Source organism: Pempheris klunzingeri, chromosome 23 (assembly GCF_042242105.1).
Source record: "Pempheris klunzingeri isolate RE-2024b chromosome 23, fPemKlu1.hap1, whole genome shotgun sequence".
NCBI classification, from domain to species: Eukaryota; Metazoa; Chordata; class Actinopteri; order Acropomatiformes; family Pempheridae; genus Pempheris; species Pempheris klunzingeri.
Genome location: NC_092034.1, coordinates 17,141,979 through 17,166,297, shown reverse-complemented (window position 1 = coordinate 17,166,297; position 24,319 = coordinate 17,141,979). Strand labels below are relative to the sequence as shown.

General features: G+C 43.9%; 3 protein-coding genes across 4 annotated transcripts; all 3 read right to left on the bottom strand.

The window, feature by feature from the left end:
- Window positions 1–1,156: 1,156 nt before the first annotated feature.
- sf1 (splicing factor 1) lies at window positions 1,157–11,798 on the bottom strand. 2 transcript variants are annotated; one of them, XM_070854315.1, is made up of 12 exons: window positions 11,410–11,798; window positions 10,563–10,694; window positions 8,724–8,799; window positions 5,911–6,063; window positions 5,228–5,317; window positions 4,924–5,107; window positions 4,695–4,810; window positions 4,462–4,569; window positions 4,169–4,364; window positions 3,864–4,089; window positions 3,202–3,366; window positions 1,157–2,429 (listed from the first exon to the last, which is right to left on the bottom strand). In XM_070854315.1, exons 1-12 carry the CDS (start codon window positions 11,672–11,674, stop codon window positions 2,098–2,100), a joined length of 2,043 nt encoding a protein of 680 aa, XP_070710416.1. In that variant the 5' UTR covers window positions 11,675–11,798; the 3' UTR covers window positions 1,157–2,097. The 2 variants fall into 2 exon arrangements, with proteins under 2 accessions (XP_070710416.1, XP_070710417.1); XM_070854316.1 differs by having other exon boundaries at window positions 3,864–4,086.
- Window positions 11,799–12,550: 752 nt separating this feature from the next.
- On the bottom strand, window positions 12,551–18,155 carry LOC139222955 (RNA-binding protein 4.1-like). Its single transcript, XM_070854869.1, has 3 exons — window positions 18,052–18,155; window positions 15,196–15,619; window positions 12,551–14,404 (listed from the first exon to the last, which is right to left on the bottom strand). The coding sequence occupies exons 2-3, from the start codon at window positions 15,599–15,601 to the stop codon at window positions 13,545–13,547; spliced, it is 1,266 nt and encodes a 421-aa protein (XP_070710970.1). The 5' UTR covers window positions 15,602–15,619; window positions 18,052–18,155; the 3' UTR covers window positions 12,551–13,544.
- An 806-nt stretch (window positions 18,156–18,961) lies between these two features.
- rbm4.2 (RNA binding motif protein 4.2) lies at window positions 18,962–23,482 on the bottom strand. Its single transcript, XM_070854968.1, has 4 exons — window positions 23,383–23,482; window positions 21,478–21,907; window positions 20,379–21,136; window positions 18,962–20,172 (listed from the first exon to the last, which is right to left on the bottom strand). The coding sequence occupies exons 2-3, from the start codon at window positions 21,887–21,889 to the stop codon at window positions 20,394–20,396; spliced, it is 1,155 nt and encodes a 384-aa protein (XP_070711069.1). The 5' UTR covers window positions 21,890–21,907; window positions 23,383–23,482; the 3' UTR covers window positions 18,962–20,172; window positions 20,379–20,393.
- Window positions 23,483–24,319: the final 837 nt, after the last annotated feature.

The following is a 24,319-nucleotide window of genomic DNA, read 5'->3' as shown; positions in this document are numbered from 1 at the left end:
AGAAAGGCACTGTGCAACTCCACTCAGCTCTACTTCCTCACTATGTAATAAAGCTTTTGAAATGGACACCTTTCTTAGCGTGGTCTTTGTTAGTGAAGCTGTTAAAAAGCTGACAGTTCCCCACAGCAGTCAGAGTGTTGTGTCACTTTGTGGAAGCAGCTTTTCATATTCACATTGACTGTTTTGATCAGGATTATTTAATGCTTGCAAATACCCAGTCAGGGATCAATAGAGAATACTGTAGCTTGGCGAGTCCTGGTTGTACACAGGTCCACCTCCTTTCTGGAGGCTGCCTGTTTGCCTTCCTTCTGTGGCTATTCTTAGAAGCCATTTTTCAACACTGTTTGTGAGCCAGCCTGTTGTCGCTTAAACAACCAACCCGCACAATGTCAAAGCAATAAACTCCATCTGTTCCGTAGTTGCTGGTTAGCGAGCTACCTTCAATCTGCATGTATGTAAAGGGAGAAGACGTGTACAAAAAAAGCCCTTTTCATGTCGGCCCTCGGTTTGTAAGCGTCTTGTGTGAGATACTGAGACCAACAAAGAAGACAAAAGGATTGCTTCATTTCAGATATGAAAACAGTTTGGTTTATATTTGTGATTATGTCGATGAGACACCACATTATATTGAAAATAAAGCATTTTTCACAGGCTATTTCAATTTAAAGCAGATTCCAAGCCTGGAATACTTGAAAGCATTGTTAAAATTGTCAAGATGGTGTATAAACCCTGTAGACTCTCTCACCACACTTACGAAGCTATATATACACAGTACCAGTCAAAAGATTAGACACACCTTCTAACTGAAGACACTCCTTCAAGACTGCTGGAAACCCATCCTGGTTCAACACTTTAGTTTACTGCATAACTCCATGTGTATTCCTTCATAGTTGATGCCTTCAATATTAATCTAGAATGTAGAAAATAATAATCCATTGAAAGAGGGGGTGTGTCCAAACGTTTGAAGGGTACAGCATGTGTGTCTGAGTGCAGCCGACACACTTGACAAAACAACGTTATGTAATATAGCTGAATGAGGCAGCTAACAGGGCCTCGCCAGGAAAGAAAAAAAAAAAAAAAAAAAAGACTCTTGGCAAGCATTCGGACACAAAGGGTCTCACATCCATGAAAGGAGAAACCAGTCTATGCTCTGACAAAAAGGTGAAATGGATCAGTTTAATGCTAAACCACGCAAGATTTCAACAACTATTCGTTCAGGCTAGAGCCATAACAACAGACCGACTGCAGAAAGAAAACTAACATTTGTCTTTTCTAATAACTTGAAGGACAAAACTGATACTTTCGTCCTCGCAAAAGCAACACAAACACTGCACACAACATCTTAGAGCAGAGATGCAACAAAACATGGATATCACATTCTGAGCATTCAAGTAGTGCAGGCTGCCAGAAGCTAACAGATCACAGCAGCAAACTCCCCTTTTCAAACTAAATTTCACAACTGAGATGCAGGCAAGTGACTAACAAAAATACAATTAAAAGCCTGGGAAATCCTGGAAAACAATCAGACAGTCCTACAAAAAGGGTTTCTGACAGAACTAAGAAACAAGTCACATCTCATTATTACAAAAATATTCATCTTATTCAACTCTAAGCCAAAGTAGGGAACATGACAGAAGTATAAATCTGTGAGTGGTGTTTTCATCGCATCATGCAAGTGGAACTTCAATATATTAAATCCAATAGTAGTAACGCATTTACATTTGAATGGACCATCTGAAGTGATGAAACTGTTGAGCAGAAATTTAACCTCCAGCTGGCTATTTGAGCAGTTTATTTGGTGTACAAGTAGCTTGACAAACTACAGCAGCAATGCAGAACATGAGCCCAAGAGCAACAGTGTTTGTAAGCACACAATGAGCGTTGTGTTAATACAAACTTTAAAAACAGGGAAATAACTCATTAAAGTACGCAGCTTTACAAATTGAACTGACACCACCTTCCGTTGTTTCAGAGACATCTTCACAATATCAAGGATCAATAAAAAATAAAGCACTGGTTATATTTTCAGTGAGCTCTCATCCACAGTGAGCTGCAGGGTGGACACTCCCAGGGGAGGGCGATTCTTCTGTGGCAGGGTTAATTCTGGGGAGGAGGAGGGGGTGGGGCAGGAGGCATGCCAAAGGGGGGCATGCCTGGCACCCCCATTCCCATCATGGTTACGAAGTTGGAAGGGTCCATGGGTGGCGGAGGCGGTGGCGGGGCGTACATCATGCCTGTTGAGCCTGGAGGTGGTGGAGGGGGAGGAGGAGGGGCGCCTGGGGGCAATGGGGGCTGGACACCGGGAGGAGGCGGCACCATGGATGGGGTGCCCATGGGTGGTGGGGGCTGGGCCCCAGAAGCTGCAGGCTGCTGGGGCTGCTGCCATGGAGGCAGGGTGCTGGTGCCAGGGCTGGACGTTGTGGTGGTATCTGTGTGGGGGAGGGGGGGCAGCTGGAGGTTAACTCTTTACTGTCTCAAAAACATTCACATTGTCTCTTCACACTAGAACACACACACCAAAGCACTTCCTTAAGGGTCTGCAGCCCTGGAGTATGCTAGAAAGCTGTGGAACAAAATCCAATAATATCACACTTCCTCTGAAACACCATCGAAGGTTGTATAATGACTACTTTTGACTTTAGTAACATTTTTAATGTAGGACTTTCACCTGTGACAGTATCGTGTGGTTTTTACTACTTTTACTCAAGTATCTGAGTGCCTTTCCCACCACTGTGCTTTAGCCACTGTGGTTCAAAGTGATGTTATTTTCTTCTTGTCAAGCTCAGTCGCTCTCTTCCTGCTGCACGCCACATCCTCAGTGACGTCTGAGTCAGAACCTCTCGGTGTCTTTCCCTTCCTACCAGCTAACAAATCATACAAGAGCCCAGAAATCTCATCTGTCAATGTGTGGCATCATCTCAGAGAGCTTTCATGCATGCTAAAGCATGCACAGATACAGGAGAGCGTGGCCGAGTTGTAGTTAATTAGGAAACAAACTTCTTCTCCCCTTCTGACAAACTGTTGGGCCACACTTGTTAATGGTGCACTTGATACAGAACAAACATGTTTGACCACAGAGTGAAAAGCTAACCACGCCAGAGAGCTGAGCGGACACACTGTCCTCTGCACAGCTGCGTGTATTTTGAGTCGAGAATGTCAGAACAGTTTGGGACAAAAAAAGCTGAGTGTGTGGTGTCTTACTCTGTTGCCAGGGCAGCGGTGTACTGGTTGCCATGCTGCTGGTTGGAGGGGGGGGTGGAGCCTGCTGTTGCCATGGTGGTAGGGGTCCAGAGGGGGGAGGAGGCGGCTGGTTGCTGGGGGGAGGAGGTGGAGGCGGCATCATGCCCATTGGAGGTGGCAGGAGACCTACAAGGAAACCAAAAGTCAAATACAAGTTTTGCAGTTTTCATTACAAGGTGGCTCTTCTCTTGTGCAGGGCTTGAAGATCATGGAATCTCAGTAACAAAACTTGTTTCCACTCTCTCTAAAATCCTCTCTCTCTCTGTGGGCACACAGAAGGAGGAAGCACCGTGATAGGTGTATTCTCAGCGAGCAGCTGCCTGGCTGTATACAAGCATTTCTCCCCCTTGCTCACTGGAGCTCCATGGTATCTGCATCCATCCATCTGCAGTGTTACCATTACCACCATTGTACACACCTCCCCTTCAACTCTCCAGTGTGTCCCTGGGGAAGCTTTTCTCTTTTGGTTTTGTCCTCCTGACTACATCCAGTAACTTCCTGATGGGTAAAATGTCACCCTGAATGATGAATTAGATTACTACATTACTTTTCTCCACTTCTTCCTATAATGTCATTCCATCGGAACCTGCCTTTAGATAAAGCACATAAATGTCGGCTCTTACCCATTGGGTGTCCGTGAGGTCCTGGACCCTGGCCCATAGGGGGTGGAGGGGGCTGCATCCAGGGGGGAGGCAGGCCATTAGGGTTGGGGGGCATAGGGGGGCCTCCCATGTTGGGCATGGGGGGAGGGAAGTTGTGGGGTCCACCATGCCCACCTGGCCCTCCATGCATGCCATGGAAGTTCCTGTTCTCATTTGGACCAGAGCTCATCCAAGGGGGCCGGTTCTGCTACACACAAACCACCATCAGGTCATTCAAGACAATGTGACACCAGCAGGAATCTGACACATGCATGTTGCCAACTAACCAGTGGTGGCTGGTTATTGTTGGGTCCTGAGGCCCGAGGACCTCCTCCCTGGTTGCTTGAATGTCCCCCACCAGAAGCGGGGACTGGAGCTTCCCCCAGCTCTGCCATGAGGGACAGATACTCCTTGTCCATACGAGCCTTGTCCTGGGCCGACTGAGGAGGCTCACCACCGGTCGCTCTGTGAGCAGCAAATGAGCTACACAACCAAACAGCAGGCAGTGTTACAAAAAGAGCTCAAATAATGCACAGACAAATCAGACGTTAACTCTGTGACTTCATCTGCTCGTCATCACCTGGTGTACTTGCAGTCAGAGGAGATGTGGCCCGCTCCACCACACTTGGTACACAGGGTGGTGTTGGTGATGCTGCGTGGCTCTGAGTTCTGCCAAGGACGAAGGATCCTACAGACACAAACAGGCACATTCTGTCTTCAGTTGTCTGTGTGTGTGTGTGTGTGTGTGCTGCCTACCAATGATCCCCAGACACTGAAGTGTGCATCGAGCTCTGCCACACTTGTCACACTGACCTGTTGTCATCTTCCCTCAGTGTGCCATTGAGTCTGGCCAGCTCCCTCAGCTGCATCTTTCGTAGGTCATTCTGATCCTCAGGTGTTTCAATGCCTTGCTTCAGAATGTTGCGAATCTGTGGATGCAAATTGAATCCATGCATGTCAGGTCACTGAAGTGTACGGAGCTGAGTTAAAATGGAAAGTGCAACAGGAGAACGATGCATAAGAGCAGCTGAGGTGATCTAACCTGCTCTACGGCTTTCTTGACATTCTCCATTGTGTTGGCAGTGACCAGGGCGTGCAGAGGCTCATCTTCTCCTGGCAGCATCTGTCCATCCTTTCGGCCTACCTTCCCCTCCTTCACAGAACCTTTACCCCGGATCATGATCTTGGCACAACACTCCTTCTCAATGTTCTTCAGCGTGTTCCCACTGGTGAAACAAAGAAGAAAATAGTGAGAAATCAACCTCACTTTTCACTGGCTGTTAACTTACTTGCTTTTACAAGAATTTAAATCATGCAACATGGTGGTAATAATAAGTCCAATTTACCGTGGGCCGATTAGCAGACCAACAAAGTTGATTTCTGGGTATTCATCTTGGGGGATCATAACTTTGTCGTTGACTCTGGTGGCAGGAGGCCTACAGGAAATAAATACAGGATTAACAAGAGCTTTCTGGTTCTCCTTGAAGCCACTGTGGATATGTTGTTGTCATCATTATTACACCATATGCCCTGCTTTTAACTGTACATTGTGTAATTTGTGGACAGAGAAAAAACAACGCAACAACAGTCAATGGAAACCAAAACCACCAACCAATTGAGGGCTGGATTCAAAATCACACCAAAATCAAAGTAAAAAACTGAAATCACAGGCTGATCCAACTTACGTCAATGTCATCTAACTGCCAACCCTGTGACTCTAAGTATGCTCCACTTTAAGTACAGGTTGTCCTATATACAGATGCAGTAGTAAAGTGGTAGATACTGTTGTGACATTGGTTGTAGCTGTTGTGATGTGACGTGGCATGTCTGCTCAACCAATCACAATCGACAACACTGCCAATGACCCATAAATGTACCTGGAACTTCCATTTAGTATCACGGGGATCGGATTTGGCTTCAGACAATGAATGAATGAATGATAACAATAACAACACATTCTATTTTGTCAAGTTCCTGGAAAAGAGCCAGAAGACTGTTTCCATAGTCAAAAACCTGGAGAAAAACATACTTATAGTCTGCAGGAGGCTTGAAGTCAGGGTTGAGTCCAACCATCTCAGTGATGAGGGAGTGACGCTCCTCCTCGATCTTCTTTCGTGTGCGATACTCTCGGGTGTTTAACCGCTTGCCCTCGCTGTTGTAGATGGGCTCCGGAGAGGGAGACCTGAAAATGGCAAACAAAAGACAGGAAAGACATCATCCATACCTTTCTAGAAGTGGAGCTCTGCCATTAGCAATCACACAGGCTCCCTACAGCTAACTTAGACTTTTAGCAATTTCAAATTCAGTGGGAATTTTGAATCAAAGGGCACTAACATGTCTTAGAAACGATGTTAAGTTCAATGTTAAAAATAACAGTTTTGGAAATTTGGATCTACTGAGAGAACTCTCAGATAGACTATGTGACTCATGGCCAATGCAAGAGCAAACTCAGAGAAAATTCTGTAGGAGCTCTGCACCAACATTTCAGAGGCTTTCATACAATTCAGGGTAAAAAAAAGGGGCAACCAAAGCTGTATAGTGGTAATTAACCCATTACACTTGAGGGGAATCAACCACAAAGAAAAAAACAAATACATGGCCATAACTAAACCTGCATACAGGATTGTTGGCCTACAAGAAAGGAAAGTTGGAGGTAAGAAAAAGAAACCAAGGCAAAATTTGCAATCCTAAGCAGAAACGCTGGTTTTGAGAGTTGCTTGGTGTTGACGTGGCGGAAGAGGTCCGTACCTCCCCTTGGATGCTGAAAACCTGTGTTGCTGCGTTAAGGAGGCTCTGTGCTTGAAAAAGGGTTAGGTTGATGTGGGGTAATTTGGGTTAGAGAAAAGGAATTAAGATTAGATATCCACCTTTTCCTATGCTCTCCCATTAGAGAGCCACAAATGTGTCCATATGATGTGAGAAGTGAGAAAAAAAAAAGGTTTTTCCTTTTATGCTTCAAACTTCCAACGGTGACAACCTGAAACACCCCCAGCTGCTTCTGTCTCATTAGATCAGGGAGGGAGTGATTTATAAGAGTGCTGCAGTTGTGCAACCAACTTTTTAGCTGCTGTGGAAATCTCGATTATGAAGAGAAACTCTACACAGTGCACAGATGACAGGGACTCTAGCTATTAAAGGTCAACTTCACACACATTCTTGAGAGCGAGCCACTTCCTGCGGGAATAGATCCTTATGGAAACTATGTTATATGTTGGCCACTGCTTTTCCAGAAAACATACAATTCTGGAAGTTTTCTTCCAGACCTCATGAGTCCAGAGGGAAAACTGGAACACACCCCCCTTCTCCCTGGGTTGAAACGTTTAAAGCCATATTGCGGGAAACCAGAGACGACCAGCGACAAATCATTCATTAAGTCCAAGACTGAACCAATTAAATCACTGTTGTTACGTTGCAGGCTTCAGCCATGAGCTCAGTCATCACTGGCAAAACGTTATAGAATGTCTAGTGAGTAAAAAGGTCAGGCATGGCAATATCAAATGATGGGATTTGTTTCGATATTTTGTCTCCAACTTACTTTTCCAAAAGAGCCAATTCATCTGAACCATTTTAACTTTAAAGCTAACAAAATGTTTAATAATCAGTGCTAAAAACATTAACATGGAGTTAGGTGTATTGACACAAACCTGTTTCAGGGGAAAACCTTTGTACATCATGCATCATAGGTGTATTCATATATTCACATAGCACTCTACATCACACACAAAACAAGCAGTGGGTCAAACCATGACGCATAAACACTAGCAGGCTAAATTTGAGGTGAACAACTCCACTCACACTCAAATGAGAAATAATCCAATAAACAGGTGCAAATGTTCAACACAGTCATCTGCTGTTGTAACAGTGATTGCTTAACTGTCTCAGCTAAAATGCATCTAAACTCAAAATGCTCACACAGTGCCCCCCCCTGCTACCTTCCCCTCTGGATGCCATCTCTAGCTACTTTCAGTTTAGATTATTTGTTATTTTACCAAAGACTGAAACACTATTTTAGAAAATAGAAAAAGCAAAAGACAAACACTCAGCTAGAGAATAATAGTGAATCAACTCTGAGCAAACTTCCTCCTCTTAGGGCGACCACGAGATTTGATTATATGCAAATAGCCGGTATGGGGACCTTGTTTCCACAGTCAAGATGGACGTTAAACTTGATAAAAGGTTGCACTAAAATAAGTCAGAAAAAAGAAAATACACAGAATCTGTGTATTATTTCCATCAAAATTCAAACAGATTTGTTGTCTTGGGTAAAAAATTAAAATATATGCATATAAGAAAAGCTAAACCTATTTTGATCCCCAGCAAGGACATTCAGTACATCCAGTTTTCAAAGTAGCTGTAGTAGTCGAGATGGTCTAGAAATGGTGGACTAAATTGATAGGGCGAAATTTTTAATTAATGTCGCCATCTCCAATTTTTAAGTAATAGCCAGGCACAAAACCAAACCTATCTTTACTTACTTTACAAAACTTATTTTAATAAATCGACTTATTACAATTTACCATTACCAATTCCAAACAAAATACGCATGAAAATAAACTGCTAAAGCTACAAGTACCAGTAAATGTACAGTCATGTACGTTTGCTAGTGGTGGATGACGAGCAGTCTCTTAAAGCTTTATAAATATACTGATAGACATCTCCTCATTTTAATTCAGAACTGTCCTTCACCTACAAACAGCTAACTACATGCTACATCTGCAAGCTAATGCTACTACTGAGATTTAGGCTAAAAACCACATATATACAGAAAATCAACATTAGTCTTCCAAAAAGTCAAGAAGGTAGAGAAAATGTTACTGTTCATGGGTTTAATCTTTTTCCGACCTGTCCTCAGGGTTAACAGGGATTCCCAGGTCTCCTGTACGCAGTTTACGAGTCAGGTCTTCAATCTGCAGTTGGACTGGAAGAATTCAGGTTAGGAAAGAAAAACAAGGATGGAGAGAAATGTGGTTACCACAACAACATCAGAGAGACACTGCTCTGCACATAAGAGCACTGTCTCAATAATTACTGAGGTAAAGACAAATGGTGAGTCTGTTGATTAAAAATAAAGGCAGATCAAATGAGCATCTGGTAAGACTCTTAAACATGAAACCACTTACTCATATCTGTGGATATCAGGCTTACACACCCAATATGAATGTGTGCTACAGGTCATTTACATTAGCAGGAACAGGACTAACCTTTTCTCAGACAATGATTAAACATGGCAACATATCAGTAAATGTCTAGACCATGATTCCTAAAAATGCCTGCCAAACCATTATTATTTCAAACCTTCTTCAGTGAAAACAGGGCTTCACATACTGCAGCTTATTGTGTTGACCGGCTTTGGCATTTAAAGGACACACCGGGTCTAAAAATCACTGATTGGTCTATTCTTTTGCACATTTCAATAACAAAAAAAGGTGATCACAGTCACACTTTGCACTCCACAGATCTAACACTGAGGGGCGGCAGTGACGGGGACAATTCTTACATTTAGAAGGCAATGAAAAAATAAATCAGTCATCCCATGCACATTATGAAAGTTGTAATGAAAACCCCCCAAAAACACAGATTCACTGGTCACTGAAACAACTACTCTGGGTTATAGAGGCAAATACAGGCTCTGTGAATAGTGCAATTTTGTCTTATATTGCTTTCCTTGGACTGTTTTAGGGGATCTACTGAATGAGCAAAAGAAAAGGATAATTGTGACAACGGACAGTGGGCACAAATGAATGTTTACATACCAAAGACCAACAACCATTACCAATGAGTGAACAGCATCAATAACAGTGGCAGTTATTGACTAAAGGGCTTGTCTGCTTCAGAATACCCTGCTGAGGGCTGTGAAGGCAGTATGTTGGTGCTACACTGCTGCTGGAAGGCATTTGTGGTTCAAAACAACTTGTTTAATACAGTCATTTTTATTTTTTAAAAAAGCGTGCCAAACTAACGGCACAGTATCTGATCAAGTGTTTCCCAATTTGCAATGCCCTCTAAATCAATTGCTTGACTAATTTCAATATTCCCTTGCCGTTGAAGCAGCATTGCTCGCACTTAGACCAATAGCAATAGAAGCACACTTTAGCGTATAGAGTAACATCTTCATGCACAGGAACAATACTGATGATGTGCAGTGGATCAAGCAAAACAGTGAGCAGTGATCTGCAGCTTGGGACAGATAGCAACAAGCACTGGTCTTTAATAATCCATCCCCTCTTGCTAATGGCTGCTCAGTGGTATGCAAACCATAAGACCACAGAAACACTTGCCACAGCAGAACCATGTTAACTTCCATTAAAGAGAAATAACCTCAATTAACATTTGACATCATCACATTATAGTCATTGCTCATAGGAAGTGCTTTGTCTCAACAGTTGGAGCAAAATTAGCAAAAATGTCCCATGGTGTATAACATTGTACTGACAAATATAATGGGGATGTGATTGAAGTCTTTTAGTTAGTAACTTCTCTTATGGGTGCCTTTAGAGAACTCCAACTGTTGGGAATTCAGTAAACAGTACATGAGTTTAACAATAATATTAACATTTAATACTGATATGTACCATGTAAGAAAACTAGAACCTCAAATAGATGTAACTGAGGAGACAATAACAAGTCTGCATTTATAGTATAACACCCTCAATCAACAAGAGGTACGTGTTAAGTTTTTACCTATATAGGCTCTCTCTTGATCCCGGGTCAGTCCAGGGGGGATGACCGTGGGCATGCCCGGTATGACCGTCTTCTGATCGGGCGTCTCGCTGCTCCAACGACTCTTCTTCCGTTGTTTCTTCTGACTGAAATCTACCGAGAGGAGAAACGGGACACATCACCGCGTTAGCTGCAGCTTCGATGCGGAACGTCAATCCGAGACCCACTCAACGTGGCCTTGTTTGTCGGCAGAGGCACCAGGACACGGCCCACGGGGAGCTACGAGAAGCTGGTTCAGATGTGGGCATCTTTGAATTTGGCTTGTTTAATCACACAAAGTGGCCCTCGCGGCGATATAATTTCTTGTTTGAGAGGTCTGATCTGGTACATCCCGCGATTTTTTATAGCTCGCTTAACGTTAGCTAACGATAATGATTACACGGATCTTGACTGCTTAATTGTCCGCATGCAGAATCCTTCAGTTGGATGAAAGGAAACAGAGGCCACACGGCCAACTCATGGCTGGACGCTACAACACTGGCGTTCCCTGTCGCTTGGTGTCACTTTGTCAACAACGTAGCACAGCGCGGCAAGCTAACGTTGTGCTGCCTGATGTCCGACATCCCACAGAAATGTCACTATTGGAATAGTGTTTGCTACGGTCATAGTCCGTTCATCATTAGTGGTGAGAGAGACGTCTAACGCTCCAAGAGAATAACCCCAGTTAATGCAACCTCAGTCAGCTAACGTTAGCTGACATCCGTTAGCCAGCTAACGTTAGCGTGAGCGCTGGTTAGCCTGTCTCCATTTCGTGCCGGGGCTTGATGCGGGGCCTTTCTTAGCCACATTAGCTGGCTGGTTCACTTACCTGGTTTGGCCAGTCCGGCCACCGCAGCTGGCTGTTGTTGTTGAACCTGGGCCGAAAAACTTGTCGCTGGATTGAACTGATGTGCCTGCGGAAAAGATGCGCTTGGTATCGGGGGCTGGAAACCTTGTAGCGAAGGAAAGGATGCGGGCGGCCCCGGTGTAGGCATCAGCCCGTTCCCCGCACCGGGCCCAGCGTCAAATCCTCGTTTTGCGCCAATACTGGGGTGCAACTTCCCTAAAGGAGTTGCGTTTGCTCCCGTGGCCATTTCCGACGTACTTAAATGGCTTAGTCCCGGTCAAGCGACTCAAGTATAAACGTGTTTTTAGACTAAGAATATCTGGTTTCACCACCTTCGACCCCTTTCACATTACTTCAATCAAAATGGCGTCAACCAGAGAACCACAAAGGGTGATTCTATGGACGTGGGATGATCCGCTGCAGCATAAAGCGTTCCCATTGGCGAGGCCAAGACCCTCCCCACAGGCCGTATTCTATTGGGCAAAGTTTTTTTCGGTATCCTCATTCTGTGAACTGATTGGTTCATATGACATCAAACCCATTATGAGTCTGCACAAGGATATCCGGTGCGGATCTTATCAATTTGTAGTTCATATCTAGTGTAAAATAAATATGCCCAAATACGAACTCGCATGAATATGGTCCCTGCCTTTGCAGATTTAATTTCAATGCAGCTAAATGCCCGTTACCAAGTATCCATGTCAAATAATTGTAACTCGTGTCCTGTGGTAAAGTATCACCAGCTGAACTGCCAATATGAAGAGTGAAATGGCTGTTCAGTCTAATGTGGCTGGTAATACCCAAATGTGCACAATGTTAATGTATCTGCACACTAACCTGCTGCAGTGCATGTGTCGCCCTATTTTATCTTGTCATTATGTCTTTCTACACTTCAGGGTTGATGAGGTCCAGGAAGAAAAATCTGCAACACAGGTTGAATTTAAGCAGGATCATGTGTGACTTTTGTGTTTTCTTTCTTTCGTTTTGGAAAATTCTATGATTCACTAAGGTGATCACTGCGGAAACTATTCCCAACTTACACTTGGATTGACGAGGATGCCTTTTGACAGTATACCAGAAGATTTGGCACAACACACACAGGTCACACTCTGAACACTTTTGACAAACTTTTGATTTTAATTTTAACCTAACAGTTAGAAATCAAGACAGACGGCATAGGCAATCAAGGTCATTTTCATTATGAAACTACAACAAATGTCCAAGATGTGAATCCTCATATATAGCAACAGCAATGACAATCAGTTTCATGTGAGTAAGGTGCCTACTGGCAAAAAAAAGGGGGGGAAAAATTAATCACGATGCACATTGATAAAAGGTTCTTCACCTTAATTTCAGGAAAGGATTGCCAGGATAACCATTTTTACACCACGCAGACCCATACTTACAGGTGAGAGTTTTAGTCCACTGATTAAACACAGTCCACAGATGAAACAATGTAGGTGAAAAGCATAAAGTATTAAAAGTTGTTTCGCTATTGATTTATATATGCAGTAACAATGTGAACTTACACAAACACAAATACATAAAATGCACATAGTAACACATAAGATGCTTGCTGAAAAGAATTTATTAAATTTAATTGAGCTAACCCTAAGACTAACCTTTAAAACATGCACCATGCACTAACTTAATTAGTTTCTAATAGCTGAGTCTACATAGTGTATGAACATGTGGTATAGCTTCTTTCAGAGGGCAAACTAAGTTTTCTAAGTATCATGAATAGACATCAACCAGGTTGTATCTGCACATCCACATTAGGCTGAGCCTAACACTACAACATCACAACACGTAAATAGGACAATGAAAAGTGCTCATCCGAGCATTAGCTGAACTGCATTTTGAAACATAACCTGGACTGGGATCATACCATAAAGTAAATGCATTCAACCACTCGCACTGAGGTCTATTCGTTGGACATTATGATTGGCAAGATTTCCTCTATCCAGATTCTTACTAGCCACATGCCTCAAATACACAGAGGGCTGACCTAATGACATATACTTTTTAAGGTTGAATTTTAAGTGATTCCAATGGCACTTAGGCTATCCTATCCACTACATGTCAGACACCGCTCACCAGGCTGTATGGGACAAGGATTAGTATGTAAATCGTGCCCGCTCAGCGGCGGAATCCCGCGAATGGTCGTAGGTAGAGCTTCTTGGAAGTGCGGGCACCGGGGAAAGGCGCGAACGCTCATATGCGTATCCATCTGCCTCGGCAGGGACTCTCCGAATCGGACTCCGGTCACGTGCGTAGTATGAGGAGACTGGGGCTGGTGGAGGAGGAAGGGGAGGGCACTCGTATGGGTCGAGGTTAGAGGGGGGCACACGTTCCCTCATTAAAGCTGTGGAGGAGGATGTTGATGGAGCAGGTAAGGGGACAGCGCGACGTTCTTCGAAATAACTGCCTCCATAAGAATTGGCCCTGTACTTCTCATAGTAGTCCACGACCCCGTACGGATCTCTTTCCTCGTAAGGCGACCGTCGCATCGGGTAGGCTGGTACCGCGCCATAGAGTGAGCCGTTGCTCCTGTATGCCGCATCGCTGCCATACATCCGAGCCATGCTATGATCAGCAACAGCACTTATCCCATAACCTGGGTGCGGCCCGTATCTCATAGCGCTCTCGTAGCCTGCGCCCCGTCTGTACCCTGCCATGCTGCCGCTGTGACCAGAACCCCGGGAAAAACCATGTACAGGAGCATAGCCGCCACCGTAATCTGGATCGCCACTGAAGTCCGGATGATAACCCCTGCTGTGACCACGCCCGCCAAATCTCGAGGCATCGTATCCATCAGACTTCGGCTCTGAGCCGTTTCTGTGGTAGCCATTTTGGTCTAGAGGGCATTCTTTGGACCAATGGCCTTCCTGCCCGCAACGATAACAACCCGATCTGTCTCCCATTCCCGGCGCAGTACGCAGGCGGCTAGTCGAAAGCTTCACGCTCATCAGTTTGCCTTAAAAAGAAAAGACTCAATAAGGACTTATGCCTGCATTTATTCGAAGAAAAGATATTTATAAAGAATATCTGATATTTCCTGCCTGCCACACAAAGGTCCCCTAAATACAGTAGTCTGGTAAAAAGCTGCATTATACTCCAAAAATAGCAATAAAAGACATGGCTTATGATTTGAACATTAAAAAATAGTCATTAAAGCTGAAATCCGTAACTTTCACTTTTCCCCCTGAAATGGCCAAAGAGAGCAGTCAAAGGTTACTCGTTAGTGTGCTGCTGGAACTGACTGGTGTTAAGCTTGAGATGAGTCAGCAAAGTCTGACAGCTTGAATGATACTTTCTGTGTCCGTGTAGAAATGTGAAGTCCAAAATTTCTGACCGTGTGAACACATCTGTGTGCAGAGACCAGATGAAGAATAACCACAAGGCTACACTGCTGTCGTTGTGGTGTTATGCCACTGGGCTTCAGGTGTAAAAATACAGATATGTTAATGAATCATTACTTCCAGGATTCAATTGTCTGTACTTGCATTTACGACCAGAACAGGTGTGACCTAATGAGTCAGTGGTAATTTGAAGTAGGTGCCCGTACGGATGCCAGCTTTAAAATAAAAGGTAAAAAGTATTCAGGGCTGCCTCCCTTTCTTACCGTTATCCCTTCATCTTTTCTTTTTACTTACCTGCAGTGCATCCATAACTTACCTACCAATTCACAAGAACAGATTTGAACATTCTGGACACTATATCTTAAGTATAAGGTAAACTCCCATTAAGCCCAGCCAAAGAGTTCACCTTTAAATGCCGTGTTGTCTAACTGATTAATGGCCTCCATGGCATCCTCCATTCGCTCCATGTGTACAAAAGCATAGTTTTTTACTATGTCACATTCCAACACAGCGCCAAACTCTTCAAACTTGGCCCTCAGCTCCTGGTTGGTACAGGCAATGTTGCCAACGTGTAGTTTAGTGGATCCTCTTGACTTGCCACGGCTCAATTCTACATTCATAGGCTGGCCGTTTAGCTCATAATGGTGGAGGTTGCGGATGGCTTCTTCTGCCTCCGCTTTATCATCCATGTGCACAAAACCAAAGTTCTTGACAATCGTGCACTCTGCAATCTTGCCATATTGGGAGAAGAGAGAGCGTAGTTCATCTGATGTGGTTTCCGCTGACAAGTTCCCGATGAATATTTTCACCATTGTGGAGCGTCCACGTCTCTAGGGGAGAGGAAGACATTAGGATTATAGGCACCACAGTTCTATCAAATCCATCAGAACTTTGACTGGTTGATTTAACCTGAATTCAAGTGAACCTTAGTATCATTTTGGAAACTTGAGCCTTTACTTCCATGCATTCACAAGGCTTTGCAGCAGCTTGCACTGAGGTAGTCAGAACCATAGTTTGTACTGTGACAAGCCCTGCTAACAATTGATGATCAAAAGAGAACGACTAGCAAATGACCATATCCACAGTGAACTGGTCAGGTCAAGGGTCACTGCAGACATTTGAGTGGGAGTGTTCAACAATAACACAGGACACTATCGGCAAGAGGCTGCTGTTAGGTACATCGGGGCTGCATGACACTGGAAAAAACTGACATTGTGATATCTGTGTTTCCTGAGATATATATTGCAATATAAATAAATTTTCATCTTTGGGGTACTTTAAAAGTCTCTCCTCTGCCTCACATGCCACCCCTCCAGAACTCCTCACCTTTAAGTTTGTCATGCATAAAAGAGGGGGAGGTTTTTGGGAGAAACATATTTCAGAGTAATCTATCAGTTCTACTGATATTCAGATGAAAGCTTGTTCTTCGTGGTGATAAACAGGCCTCCTGCACAGCTGAGGATGCTGAATGTCCTCTGTGTGTGTGTGTGTGTTAGAGTTTTTACATCAGGACATGAAGCCCAGTGACAGGAACTCAGAACTTTTAACCAACACTAAGAAAGGCTACCACTGATAACAGCAATATACACACCTGCCAGTGCACATCTGCCACTAGCACAGAATGTGACCGTTTCCATTAGTATATATATTTAGGAAATGTGCAATGTTCTGTTTCCCTCATAAGTAGGCAGCAGGCCTCCATCATCATCATCAAGCCTACGATAGGTAAACATAACTAGCATTTGCAGCAGAGAAATGCTGAAGATATACAGCATTTGAGCTCATTTTGTATTGTGTTCCAATTCAGTGCCTAGAAACGACGGGGAGCTAACTTCCTACCTCGCTGTGTTAAACTGGACAGCCACCACAGATCCAGGGTAAGATACTCCCATCTTTTATTTTGACTAACTTCTGCATATTCTTAATTTTTTTTACCACATATTAAACTCCACAGAGACACTTAAATAACAGATCTTGTGCATTTGCTTCACTGCTGTGTATGAACCCAGGTTTACCTTTAAACACATAAAACAAATTGAAATCACCGGGGAAAATTTGATTTATAGCTGATGTCGGTAAGTATGTGGAAACAAATGTGGCAGGTGAGGATTGCCCGCTTCTTCCTCTCTTCTTTTTGTTTGCACACTAATACGAGAATCCTTCGAGAAACTTGTGTCCTTTATCTGCACACAATATTATGTTTGATTATCATATGTGTGATCAATAGGAGAAATGTGTCTTATTTAAGGGACTAATAACTACATGGAAGACTTCTTCTCAACAGTGGGGTGTGATAACCTCCAAAAACAAGAGGAATGCCCCCCCCCCCCCACACACACACACACACACACTTCAGCAACCACAGAGCTTTGCTCTGAGAAATGTTTTAACCATCACTGGACTATGTAAATGATAGATGCTGTAGATTCTGTGCCTTATCTTACACACATCAAGAAACCTTTGGCACTAAGTCTGGAACTGTTCCTTACTGACCACTTTCCCTCCACCCTTCAAAACACTTTGGCAGGACGGGGTCATTATAAATCTCCAAATAACGTGAGGCATTCGCATTATCAATATTCCTGCATTCTACATTCATTGCAATGCAGTAGATTATTTGCAGAAAACCTGTGGTGTGTTTCCTGAATGATTGAGCCCTGCCACCCTCGTGCATGTTCCATGGCTCTCAGAGGAGCAGGCGAACGCTGTCGCCGTGTTTCTTTGATTGGATTACAAGTTAAACCTTCATTGAGACATTCTGCAGCAGTTGGCGGTGATGGTGTAACAATAAAAAAAGCGATGCGAAAGCAATGCCCATCACCAATTGTTTCTCTGTAGCTAGTCTCATCAACACAGCGCAGTCTGGGTGTCTGTCTGGCTGCTACCAGCGGCCCGACGTTTTCAACTGGGGAATGACTTCAGACACACACATGTCGCACACCACAGCGACCCAGAGAAGCGTGAGACGAGCTCACTGACAAATCTAACATGAGGCCGAGCACAGAGCAGTGTGTTAGGTTTCAGTCGGTAATAAAAAGTTAGAACATCACGCTTTGAGGCTACAGCCTTCACTACACACGGTGGACGCCTCAAGCTAGTGTGTTCATGTTAGCATAGCGTATCCATACAGTTCACAGAAACCCAATTTGTTGCGGGCCTCGGTAACGCTACGGTTGAAGTTAGTAACTGGAGCGCAATGGCTAAGGTTGATGCCCAGGACTCATTTTGGTTTGTGTCCATGTCGTGCTGGCAGAGTTGTTACCTTTGAAAGCTGCTGTGTGCCTCGCGACCCTCGGAGAATGAGATGACGTCTGCCGCCTCACCGACCAGCAGCTCGTGACCAGGCCAACACCACGGCTAACAGCTAACGGCTAACTGCTAACAGCTAACTCGGTTAGCGCAGACAGAAAGAAGCCAGCGGGGAGAAAACAGGCTAAACGCCGTGGACGGCTCAGACACACCCAGTGTGCGATGTCGTGACAAACTTTTTTGGTGGTGTTGAACTAACAAGAAGTTCATGTTTATTTGTGTACATGATGAAAAAAAAATCTCGTATAATATACACATTTGCATTTTGTAGAGTTGTGCAGTGTGATAAATTATGTAAAAAAACCTCTTGGGGTATATTTTCCAACACTTTCCCAGTATAACTGGAGCCTTTGAACGGCCACGAGTAGAAAAGTAGCCTGACCTGTCTGAACCGACCCACCACGAGTGACTCCCCCTGAATGTGACACCTGACCGTGATGGAGAACCACTGGTGCCAACCATCCTGATGAGGTCTCGAATTTCAGGAGGCACTTTAGTTAGACAGAGCATTCTTCTCAGATAACCAGGCGGGTAACAGTGAAGGGTGATGAACAGAAACACTTCTCCTCTGTCCCCTGTGCAGGAGCAGTAATCTTCACCTGGGCACTCACCTCCAGGCCACAGCAGCAAGACCTGCTGTTTCATGGCAACATTTAGGACTTTTGCATCAATGTGAGCAAGTACGTGGACTTGGGTTGTGGCTCGTGTCTCAACTGATTTTCCAAAAAAGATATTTACAGTATATAAAAAATGTGATGACCAAGAAAGTACATGCACAAATATATAAAAGAACTTTTGTTTTTTAGGTGTTACTGAATAGTTCTATTGCAACTACACCATCACACACAGCTCACACAAACATGTCACTAAAATATTTTTGGCTTTATTAAAAATAGTCATTTCAGATTTTTACTGTATGCTCATACTTTTACAGCTAGTATTAAAAATACAAGCATCAAAGTCACCTTTATGCAAAACAAAGGCACCTCCTACAGAACACCAGTGCCTGATGATGTACACAGCTGGGGCCCTGAGTCCTTCCTCACATTTCTCTGTCGGCTCATGCTGCGCTGTAAGGACACAATGATTATCAGTTCCACACTGCCATCACTGGCATGACGGGTTCTTCTCCGTTGTCAGTTGTGGGAAGAAAACAGGGGCTTGGATGTTACTACGCGTCACACGGTGCATGTGAGCCAGCCTTGTTGGTTTGGTGTCAGTCAATGAAACTTTTATTTCACATCATCTAACACCTGGTTGGGTGTCTGCTTCATGTTTCATTCAAATTGGAAGAATGAGGGGCTGGAATGTTTAACATCACTTGCCTTGCTTGAGACTTGATCCGAACACTCAGTCATGTTGTATGGATGCAAATTAATTTCTCTATTTCCTTCTGTAGTGTCAGTCACTGCTTCCATTCATGTACTACAGACGGCAAAGACTTGTCAACACAAGACCCAAACAGCACGTTTCCAAGCATGTTCTCAGTGCAAGCTATGGGCTTTAGCCGTACCTGAACACTAACGCATACCTGCAGAGACATGGAGAAAAACATGTATCTTTATCCGTGACTGACTCGGATCATGTCACGTGTCTATGAGCACGGTAAGACTCTTCTGCACTACAAGCAACTGATACAGTGTGGGCGAACCCTCATCTCTTTCAAAAAGGAAGGTAAAACAAGAACTTTTCTTCTAAATGACAAACTAAAGCCAGACAATTAACATTTGCTGTATTTAACTATTTAACTTCTTCAAGTGAGGAAAAAACAGGTAAGAAAAAAAGACATGACTAAAAGCTGAACTGAAAACCTGCAGAGCAAATTATTGTTTTATACATGGTGAGTGTCAAACAGTGCAGTTTGCTAATCATCCTTAATGAAAACAGGTTATGAGACTGAAAGGAAGATTCATCGGCAGGCAACTGGTGTCTCAGGTGCCTGGAAGGTGTCAACCCAATTTCCGATCTTATATTCTGCATTTCATATGCTTTGCAGCACGTCACGCAGACTGAAGGAATCGTGAAGATTGAAGAAATGACGGCATAGGAAAAGTCCTGCAGTTCACAAACAGACCTAGAGAAAGAGCAAAGCATTCCCTTTTCAGAAACTGTTTAATCCTCCACTGTCCCGCAGGACAGCTCTACAGGACCACGTCAAAAACCTTAGAAAAAATCCAAGTTACAACCGATTTTGAGATCCCAGTGCCCACTGACCAGTAAGGTCTAACAGTAAAATAGCCCACTTTAACAGACTGTCATTCTGTTTACTATGTTGCTCACCTTGGCACCATGGCTTTAGTAAGGCGCATAGTGTGGTGCATAATGATCCCTGGGTCGTGGAGCAGCGTAGGGGCTCCTGGAGGCTGACACTGGTGACAGTCGTGTTCGCTCAAAGGCATAGCCTGTCGAGGAGACTGGTACTCGTCTGATCGGGCTGCGGTCTCGTGCATAGAATGTGGCAGCTGCACCCGCCAGTGAAGATGGAGGCAGTGGGCGACGGTCATATGGATCTACACTGGAGGACGACAGGGAAGAAGGGGGTGGGGGAGGAGGGGGCGGATAGGACATGCGACGATCCTCAAAATAGCTTGAGCCATAAGGCAGAGCTCTGTACTTCTCATAATAGTCAACGCTGCCATAAAGATGGTCACGATCATAAGCTGAAGACCTCTCTGCAAAGGATCCTGCTGCCCTGCTGGCGTACCTGTCCCCCAGCTCAGGGCTGTAACCGCCAAGCCTATAGGGGGGGGGCGGCAATCCACCGACATAACTAGCCTGATCGTACGCAGAGCCACCAAAGTAATCAGCTGCTGGAGGTGAGGCCATCCCGTAGCTGCCCCTGCCATAACCTGGGGGACCGCATGGGAGGGCCCAGCTGCTGTGACCTCTTGTGCCATCACCGTGGCTACCGTTATGACTGAGTGGACAGTCTTTAGACCAATGACCATGTTTCCCGCAGACATAGCAGCCGGTATGATCTCCCATTCCTGGGGCAGTGCGAAGCCGACTGGTGGACAGCTGTACGCTCATCGGCTTGCCTTGTAAGGAGAGAGAAGACACGCATGAGACCGTGGGGTTCTGACACGGAAAGTCTCTTACTGACTATAAAACACGTTAAATGCATTTGACCGGCATTCACTCAGCGAAGTGAGACAACCTGCTGTGCCAGGTGCAGGAGGTTTTCTGCCAGCATCTTTGGGCCAGTACACTGCCACTGGTTTTACAAGAGACATCGGCAAACTTACTTGATTACTTTCAGCCCAACCTAATATCAGACTTGATTTTACTGGTCACAATAGCTCTATGGCGACAGAACACAACCCAAATTCGTATCTGAAGACAGCAAAGACAACTAGCTCTATCCTGTCCAAGAGTTCACCTTTGAAGGCTGTGTTGTCCAGCTTATTGATGGCTTCCATGGCATCCTCCATTCGCTCCATGTGAACAAAGGCGTAGTCCTTCACTATGTCACACTCCACCACTGGGCCAAAGTCTTCAAACTTGGCCCTCAGAACATCGCTGGAGACCCCTTCGCCAAGGTTGCTGACATGCAGCTTGGTAGTGGACTTTGGCCTCCCTTTGCTCATCTCCACATTCATGCGCCAGTCATTCAACTGGTACTGGTGGAGGTTTCGAATGGCCTCCTCTGCTTCAGTCATGTTTTTCATGTGTACAAAGCCATAGTTCTTGACAACATCACATTCTGTGACTTTGCCATACTTCTCAAAGAGTTCACGCAGCTCCTCAGCTGCGGTATTGCAGGCAAGGTTACCGATAAAAATTTTCACCATGATGACGTTCTGTGTATCCTATAAGATTTAGAAAAATATTTCAATTACTACTGTATGACCACAATCAGTAATTAATCATTACTTAAGAGGGAGGGCTCATTTCAACGTTAGGGAACAGTTAAATGGTGCAATTAATGAAGCCACTCAGTGTCCTGTTTATCACGTCCACCTAGATTAAACTGACTAACCCAACATTCCCGTGAGAGTCCTCCTTCATGAAGCTTCTGGTGTTTGATTTGCGTTAAAGCCCTTTCAGAGACGTGTTGAATCAACTGTCATTGAGGACTTACTACACAACTACTCTATTAGACTGCATTCGTTTAAACTGGTCGGACCTGACAAACAGGACAGGAGGATAACACATTAGAACCTGCTATCACTCATGTTTTATGTAATGATCAGCTTTTGTTTTGTTGACTTCAGACCAAATCTTACCTTTGTTCGGAACATTTAGTACTGTTTTCAGATTTATAGAAATACTCCTTAGGATCATTTTAATAGGTCGTATCAGCTAAAGTAAAGCCGATCACAATGGCATATTTTCTTTATTGAACTCTTCTGTGTATAGAGGCTGGTTTATTCCTCCCAGTTAAACTAATGAAGGTTTCATGCGAGGAGTAGAGGAGGGCAGTCGAATCAATGCGTTCATGAGGAGCAGAATTTGTCGGCTGTTTTATCAGACTGCATAGGTTTCCGGTAGCTGAGTGTGTGAGACCTTGTCATGGGAACACTTGCTGTCAAAGTGTTTGTTGTGTCTGATGCATGCCCTCCAGTGCAGCTATATGCACATTGTCTTTTTTAGATCAGAACGATGACTTTATTGATGTGTCGCCCATTGGCACATACTGCACACATGATGCAGAGAAACACATCAGTGAATCACAGGGTCATGCGTGTCTTGAACGTGCGTTACCCCGCTGCTGCTGGACGGCTCTCTCCACTGCTACAGCGGGAGGCACACCTGGCAGCTGTAGGCTAACCACATCCTGCCTAGCATGAAGCACACACAGTGCGCCGTTGACTAGCTCTGCGAGTTAAAATATGAAACGGACTGAAGTTAACTTGCTATCAGAAGTGAAGTTTTGCTCGTGTGTTTGATTTTCACATCGTTTGCTGACGTAACGTCAGCTAGACAGAGCTAACAAGTCGTGCTAGCTAGCCTAATAGCACCGATGTTGTGTTACATTACCTACAACCTAGCTTAACGGTACATACAGTCTGAACGGCTCGTTCCTTATGAAACAAAAACTAGCAGTGAACAGCGCGCGTTGGCGCTGTGGTCATCCCTATTTCACTGTCATGGCGGTCTAATATTTAGCTGATGGAGACCTATGAATTCAGGAAGCTAATGTTAGCTAGCTAGCGCTCGCCCACTAATTCAGCCCGTATCCCTCCAAAAGGACGCGTAGAAAAACGCTACAGGAACACCTACGCTTCACCAACTGCCTAAACTGTATTTCACCTCACGTTTCTCCTTAAAATCTCTAACCCACCTATGAAACGTTGTAGGCCTCGACACCAATGAATGAAAGTGAGATGGCGGCGCTGCTGCTGCTGCTGCTGCTGCCTCCTCTGCTTCCTGCTTCATTACCGCCACCCACTGACTGGCAGGACGTACTGCAGTCGGACCTTCACCTCACTCCCCACTGTATGAGGCAGGCTTTATTATTATTGTTAGACGGAAATATGTGAAAATATGGCGACCAACATCATAATGTTCTCTATAGAGACGCTTTTATTGAAAACAACACTAAACAAATACAACTCATAACCATACAATTAATACAACTTACATGCTCAAATATATAACCGGCTAGTTAAAAAGTTCATATAATATAATATGATATAAAATAAAATAATATAATATAATATGATATAAAATAAAATAATATAATATAATATGATATAAAATAAAATAATATAATATAATATAATATAATATGATATGATATGATATGATATGATATGATATGATATAAAATAAAATAAAATAAAATAAAATAAAATAAAATAATATAATATAATATAATATAAAATACTATAATATAATGTACTATGATATAATATAATATAATATAATTAATGGCTTATAAAAACAGCAAAAAAAAAAGCCCACATTTTCTATTTGCACCCTATCTGGACTACACTGCATATCACAATGTATTTGCCACTTGATATTGTGGTTATTATTAATGAAACTCGCCACATATGGGTTTAGTCCTACAGCAATCAATCAGATGAATAGGTATTTATCCAATAGGATGGAGGCTGTGTTTTCAATGACTTTTTCCTCCCCTAAATCTTTACAGGGTTCTGCACAGACTTGTGTTGCAAGTAGCAAAAACAAAAATTGTTTTGCTCAGGGCCAGACACATCACTAATATTGCTTATTAGCCGTGCCTGTCACTCAAAGGATATTGAACAGGTTCA

Bases quoted from the DNA above. Each gene is read 5' to 3' on its own strand.
- sf1 (XM_070854315.1), bottom strand. From the start codon at position 11,674: ATGGCCACGGGAGCAAACGCAACTCCTTTAGGGAAGTTGCACCCCAGT. The intron at 3,367-3,863 runs GTAAGAGCCGAC...GTTTCCTTGTAG, and splicing joins ACCTCACGGACACCCAATGG to GTCTCCTGCCACCTCCAATG. The intron at 2,430-3,201 runs GTAAGACACCAC...TCCCCCACACAG, and splicing joins ACCGCTGCCCTGGCAACAGA to ATACCACCACAACGTCCAGC.
- LOC139222955 (XM_070854869.1), bottom strand. From the start codon at position 15,601: ATGGTGAAAATATTCATCGGGAACTTGTCAGCGGAAACCACATCAGAT. The intron at 14,405-15,195 runs GTGAACTCTTTG...TTTCTTTTTAAG, and splicing joins AGACAACACGGCATTTAAAG to GCAAACTGATGAGCGTGAAG.
- rbm4.2 (XM_070854968.1), bottom strand. From the start codon at position 21,889: ATGGTGAAAATTTTTATCGGTAACCTTGCCTGCAATACCGCAGCTGAG. The intron at 21,137-21,477 runs GTGAACTCTTGG...TCTCCTTACAAG, and splicing joins GGACAACACAGCCTTCAAAG to GCAAGCCGATGAGCGTACAG.